This window comes from Vigna unguiculata, chromosome 1 (assembly GCF_004118075.2).
Source record: "Vigna unguiculata cultivar IT97K-499-35 chromosome 1, ASM411807v1, whole genome shotgun sequence".
Classification (NCBI taxonomy): Eukaryota; Viridiplantae; Streptophyta; class Magnoliopsida; order Fabales; family Fabaceae; genus Vigna; species Vigna unguiculata.
In genome coordinates this window covers 39,846,192-39,853,336 of record NC_040279.1, presented here as the reverse complement: position 1 = coordinate 39,853,336, position 7,145 = coordinate 39,846,192, and the positions used below count along the sequence as shown (strand labels likewise).

The following is a 7,145-nucleotide window of genomic DNA, read 5'->3' as shown; positions in this document are numbered from 1 at the left end:
TTGAAACGTTGTTCTTAAACGGTCAAACCCGTGGATGCACAATAAGGTACTTCAAAATTAGGGATAGGTCAGATTCCATTAATTTTGTGACTAGATTCTAACTTTTTATTTCTCATAAACTTTATTTTGGGTCTATCGATAATTTCAATTTACTTAAAAATATTAAAAATAAAATATATTTTTTAAATTTATGTCAGATAAATTAAATTTGTTTTATTTTTAACTGTAAAATTTGATATATACATAACTAAAATGTATAATCATATTTATGTTTTCAATTTTATTAGTTTAAATATATTTATTGTGATCAAAGTTCATTTAAATTGTGAGTTGAATGAATTAAACTGAAAATAGTTTAGGTCATAATTTTCTTCTGTCTAATCTAATTCGTTCAGCAAGACAATTTAAGTTATCTTGCCTTGCAACCTGGTTACATTAGTTTGTGTGACCAATATAATTTCATTTCTATGTTAGTTTTAAATTTTGTTAATTGTATATAATTCTTTTTTGTTTTAATTCAAATAGATAGAAGAGCAGAAATATGTTTAGATCTGATAACATAACCTCATAATCCATAGAAAATAATGGAACTAATTTTCTTAACTGAATTTATTTATCTACAATTAATTTCTTTTAACTTTGTATGATCTAAATTTACAGAAACTAAAAAGATTAATTAATATGTATAAAAATTCAAAAATAATTTTTTAAATATAAAAGTTAAAATTAGATTCTGTCAATTATAACAATTAAATGAATAATTTAACTTGTTACATTAGTATAATAATTGAGTGTGCTCTATTTCATTTATATTCTGTGATAATTGACCTAAAATTCCAAAGAATGTATATATCACATTGTGACAAGAATATTAGTATATACACTGGCAGTGTATTTATAGTGTTTTAGTTAATTTTCATTTTGGGTAAAATATGATTTCACTCTTTCTCAACTAGATAAAATTTACCTTTTTTTTTCTTTTACAAATTTGATGGTTTTGAGTTTCATTAACTTTAAAATGTATTTTTAGTACTTAAAATAATTTAAACCACTTATTAAAAAAGTGGAAGTTCAAACAATAATAGCAATAATATGTTTATGATAAGATTTTATTGAGTTAGATCCAGCATTTTCTATCCAATTTCACTCTTCGGGAAATAAAGAGGGCTGATGTAAATCTTAATGGCTACAAAATGAGAGTCGAAAGTGAAGTTAAGTTACAAACAATTTTTTTAACAATTAAATTTTGGTACGTAAAATTAATATAATATTGAGTCAATTTGAAAAAAATAATATAATACGGTATTTATCATATAATAAAAAAGAATATTTAGTTTGTATTTATTTTCTTATTTTGTTAAGTCATTTTACATCTATTTTTAGTTTATTTTAATTTTGTATGGTCTAAATTTTCAAAGACCGAAAAAATTAAAAGGAATGTGTATAAAAATTTAAAAGTATTTATTTAAAATATAAAAATTAAAATTCAATTTAATTATAACAATTAAATGAATTATTTAATTGGTATAAGAATTGATTGTTATCTATTTCGTATTTATATTTTGCAGCAATCTAAAATTTTAAAGAATGTATATATCACAAAAGTTTGTGACATGAAAATAGTATATATACTCAGTCACGTATTTATAGATTTTGGGTAAAATATAATTTCACTTTTTCCCATATATGTAAATTTTACTTTTCTTTCTCTTTTACAAACTTTGATGGTTTTGGGTTTGATTAACTTTAAAATGTATTTTGAGTACTTTAAATAGTTTAAATCACTTATTATAAAAAGAAAATAATAATTTATAACAAGTCTGGAACATCAACAATAATGTATTTATGATCAATCATGATTTTGTTTGGTTAGGTTCAACATTTCCTACCTAATATCATTCCTCCTCAGGAAAGAAAGAAGACCAAAAGTCAAATTAGATCCAAAAAGACTTAAGAGAAAGATGTAAAACTTTAGGACTAAACAGATAAAAACGATCATAACCAAGAAAATAAAATGGAAGAAGCCTATAAAACAGAGATAAAAGAATAAAGAAGTATAAAAATAAAAAGAGGTCGAATCAAAGAAACCAAGAAAAAAAAAGTAAAATTTATATTTTTTTCAAGTCAGTTATCAACATCAAGAGCAACTTCAAAATTAAAAAAAAAAAACAAAACAGAATCGTCATTTTTTAAATTTAAACCAAATTTTTTAGAACTAAAACACTTTAAAACATTTTTTAGAAAGTATACATAATGTATGTAAGACATGAGGTGACTGTGGACTCCAATGTTGTTTGAGAAAAGGAAAATATTTTGTTCACAATAGTTGAGTAGTTTCTGATAAGATGCACAAATATTCTGTTTCAATATTACTTGGAGATTATTTATTTAGGAATTACCCATCAACATTACATTATATGTCATCATCAGTTGTCCATTATAATTTCTATTTTTCCTTTTCATGTTACATGAATAGTGTAATTGATCACTCTTTACTTGATTGAATGATTTAGAAAAAATAACTCAAACATCTTCGTGATTATATAAAAAGTAATATCTAAAATTTTTATTTTTTTATGAAATATATCAAATATAACATTATAGTTTAATAAATCTATAACAGAGTTATTATATTATTGTTCATATTTCACATGCACTTTTATATTTTATATTACTTTTATTTTGTTATTTCACTTAATTTTAGAATAGAAAATGTTTTGAAACTAATTGAATATTTTAGAACAAGTGAACTAAATATTTGGTAACAGCTAAAATGAAAAAAAAAATTAGACAAAACTTGAACTAGTAGAATGAACTTATTTGTAGAAGTAGTTTAAATTATATGAAATATAAACATTTTATTAAAATAAGAATTATGTAAATAGAAAAGATAATTATTCAAAAATTATTTAATAAAATTTATTATTTTTATAAAACATTTTTTCTTCAATTATTACTAAATTTCTAAAATAGTTGTTTGTTTTATAGATTGGAATTAGATAATTTGGTGTATTTTATGAAAATTGAGTGAAGTGTTCAGAAAACAATATTATTAATTTATAAGATGAGAAGTCAATAAATTGAGAATAAACACATTATTCTAATATATATTTAATGAATAAATTATTTATATATGTATATATAGATATTTTTTAATAATAGAACATTAAAAAATAAATATATTTAGGGTATACAAGTATTTAATGTTTTATTAACACTATTATTGTTAAAAAGTTGTTGAGTTTAGAATAGAGTGATTGTAAAACTAATTACCTGTTTTTGAGATTAATTTTGAACTAATCTTTAGTTGTAAAATGACTACTAACCCTTTTGGTCATGATACATATATACTTAATTGCCAGTTGTTCTGCATGCATGCTCAGTTTAAACGGTGTAATGTAATTCGAATTTCTGTTGTTTTTATCGTAAATGATTTGTTCTGCACAATAAAAGATTGAAAAGCTGTTTCTGCTGAAATATCATCTTCTTCTGACGCATCACAAAGTTGGCAAATTCCACCGATAGTTTTTTGCCGAAGAAATTAAGTACGTACACTATGATGAAATCTTTCGGTATTACAATTCATAAATTTTTTTTTCCACAATATATTGAAATAAAAATATTATTTATGAGACCAATTTAATAGCATTGAAGTTAAAATTTATTGGCAATTAAAAGGGTGTGTAAGTGTAAGAGGAAATAAGCAACGAAGCTGAAATTTATTGGTAGTTAAAACGGTGTTGGAGAAAATAAGCAGAGCAGTAGAGTTTATTGGTAGTTAAAACGGCGTAAGAGATAAGCGGTGTGAAGTGTGGGGCACTATCGTTTTCCCAGTAAAGTTTCATTAGTAGTTAAAACGGTGTAGGAGACAATCTGCGGTGAAGTGTGGGCGCAGTCGTTTTCCCATAAAGTACGGGCAAATTGGGCAGTTTATCAAAATTTGTCGACTAACGATTTCAATGTTCCAAATTACGGCTTTATTAACGTACCATGCCACTGTAAGACTGTGGAAGGGAAAAGAAAATCTACGCATCTCTACTAAATAAACCACTCCCATTCTACGTATCTAGTCTACTCATACTTTTCCCTACTCTTTAAGGAAAGCACATTATCCATATCTATGTTCTATCTTCTTTTTAGATATATGTATCAGTATGAAAGTCTTCATGCATATTGCTTCAAAATTAGTTAAAGTAAGTTCATGAATTAGGCCACTCTGTAGACTACAGTGAAATTGCATATTGTTTAACAATAAGGTCATTTATGTCAGTCTGTAGTCACGTAAAATACAGTTCATTTGTTAAATTATTTCAAGTTTTATAAACAGAAGATAGGTTGAAAATGTTAAAAGTGATTAATAAAAATTGATGACAAAGATAATTATTAATAGTTAATAAACATTTCATAGTTACTGGAAAAACAAAAAGATAAACGTGATTATCTCTTTAGGTTTTCGAGAAGTCTTATTTTGACTGTTCGTCATTAATAAAACAATTTACTTAACATAGTAGAATAATGCATTTCAACCTCCAACCAAACATGTAACATGACAAAAAAAAACAGTAGACTAGCATGATCTTGGGAAATGTGCGTGCTGTGTAGCATGTAAATACAAGAATTTAGATGATTGGTGCGCATATAGTGACATGATACAAGCTGGAAAACCCCTTGGCCTCAAGCGACAATCTCTGAAGAGGCAAGAAACCATGTCCTATATTAACAAATCATTCCATACACGAAAAGAGTATAAATCATGACATTTACTATTAACATTAAGAGATCAACAACCTCTCTTAGTTTTAAATATTTAAGTATAAAAAATAAGGATAATACAAGTTTATACCGATATTATTCTTTAAATGAGTTTCTGAGTAAATCACCAAGTTAATCTTTGATTATATAAGTTAAGCAACTTCTAAAATTATAAATAGGTTTCATTTGAGTTTGAAAAACTAATAAATGTTGATTCCTTATACTATAAAGTAAAAAAGGATTTTCTTATTATAATTTTAAAATAATTCAGTATTATATTGATGGATTACTTATATGAAATGGGCCATGAGATGGATATTAGACCCGTCTGGATTGCGAAAAAGCGGTGGACACTGGCCGAACCAAACACTGTCTTCAAACGCGTGCCTTAAGTTGGAGTATCCGAATAAGAGCACCAGTTTGGCATTTAATTATTTAAAAAGAATTAATAAATATGGTCCTTGAGAGTTGAAAGTAAACGGACACCTTGTTCCTGCTCCTTCACATTTTTGGATAAGCTTGAATTTTGCATTGCCGCTCCACCCTTCCTCCCTCTTTCCCACAAGATAAATATTGCTCCCTTTCCTTAATTCATCTACAAATTAGTATTCTTTATCCTAAGCCACTTTCCGTAATTTTAAATCATTTTCAAACCACCACGACTTTCAACTTTCAAATACCTCCTTCTTCTTCTTCTTCTTCATGCCCCCAACATTCTCAGTCCACACGTCTTTCGAATTTCACACCACCATCATCACTCTTCCCCTTCCATCCATATAAATACCCTATTCACTTTCACATCACAACACCACTCCCCTTCCCTCTCTCAAAATGGTTGATTTACATTGGAAATCAAAGATGCCTGCTTCCGACATGTCTTCCAAATCTCCAAAACTCTCCATCCCCGCCAAGTCCTTACCCTCTCTGCAACTACCCTTCCGCACCACAGACATCTCTCACGCTGCACCCGCACTCTGTGCTGCATACGATTACTATCTCTCTCTCCCACAACTCAGAACCCTTTGGAATTCAAGAGACTTTCCCGATTGGAACAACGAACCAATTTTAAAACCGGCCTTGCAAGCTTTAGAAGTCACCTTCCGTTTTCTTTCCATTGTTTTCTCCGATCCCAGGCCTCATTCCAACCGCAGAGAATGGTACCGTAGCATAGAATCCCTCGCCATTCATCAGATTGAGATCATAGCCATGCTGTGTGAGGACGAGGAGCTCAATCCTCAGACACGTGGCGGCGTCCCAACCGCTGATCTCACTGTAGATACCACCAACAACGAGAGCCGGAGCTACAGCGAGGCCAGCCTTCTTCCGCGGCTTGCCACGTGGTACAAATCCAAGGACGTGGCGCAGAGGATTCTTCTCACCGTGGAGTGCCAAATGAGGAGGTGTAGCTATACGCTAGGTTTGGGAGAGCCGAACCTGGCGGGGAAACCGAGCCTGCTTTACGACCGCGTCTGCAGACCGAGTGAAATCCACGCGCTCAAGACTACGCCTTACGACGAACGTGTGGAGAACTACGAGAACCACGCTGTGCACGCCACGCACCAGATCGCGGAGTCGTGGATCCACACATCGCGGATGCTTCTGGAGAGGATCACCGACGCTATCCTCTCCAAGAGGTTGGAGCAGGCGGCGGAGGACTGCCACGCGGTGGAGCGCATCTGGAAGCTTCTCGCGGAGGTGGAAGATCTCCACCTCATGATGGATCCGGACGAATTCCTGCGTTTGAAGAACCAGCTCTCGGTGCGCTCGTCGAGCGGCGAAACGGCGTCTTTCTGCTTCAGATCAAAGGAATTGGTGGAACTGACGAAAATGTGCAGAGATCTGAGGCACAGGGTGCCGGAGATATTGGAGGTGGAGGTGGATCCGAAGGGAGGACCGAGGATTCAAGAAGCGGCGATGAAACTGTACGTCTCGAAGAGCTCGTTCGAGAAGGTTCACCTGTTGCAGGCGATGCAGGCGATTGAGGCGGCGATGAAGAGGTTCTTCTACGCGTATAAACAAGTTCTGACGGTGGTGATGGGAAGCTCGGAGGCTAACGGCAACCGAGTTGGGCTGAGTTGCGACTCGTGTGACTCGTTGACTCAGATATTCCTTGAACCGACGTATTTTCCAAGCTTGGATGCCGCCAAAACTTTCCTTGGGTACCTCTGGGATAATAACGATCACAAGTGGCCATGAACACGAGCTTAGATCTTATCGACAACGTCAAATTTCATTTCATCTTAATGTAATTCACTTTAGTTTGCTAGATTTACACGTCCAGCCAAGAAAAAACTAAATATGTGATCTACCAATTCTTTTTTTCTTTCTAAAGATAATTAAATTTTGTAATGGCTTCGTGGCTGTAAAATATATAGTAAATTATTTTTCCACAA

At 31.4% G+C, this 7,145-nt stretch overlaps 1 protein-coding gene across 1 annotated transcript; it reads left to right on the top strand.

The window, feature by feature from the left end:
• Positions 1-5,275: 5,275 nt before the first annotated feature.
• LOC114184699 (nematode resistance protein-like HSPRO2) lies at positions 5,276-7,145 on the top strand. Its single transcript, XM_028072013.1, has one exon. It carries the CDS (start codon positions 5,584-5,586, stop codon positions 6,946-6,948), a length of 1,365 nt encoding a protein of 454 aa, XP_027927814.1. The 5' UTR covers positions 5,276-5,583; the 3' UTR covers positions 6,949-7,145.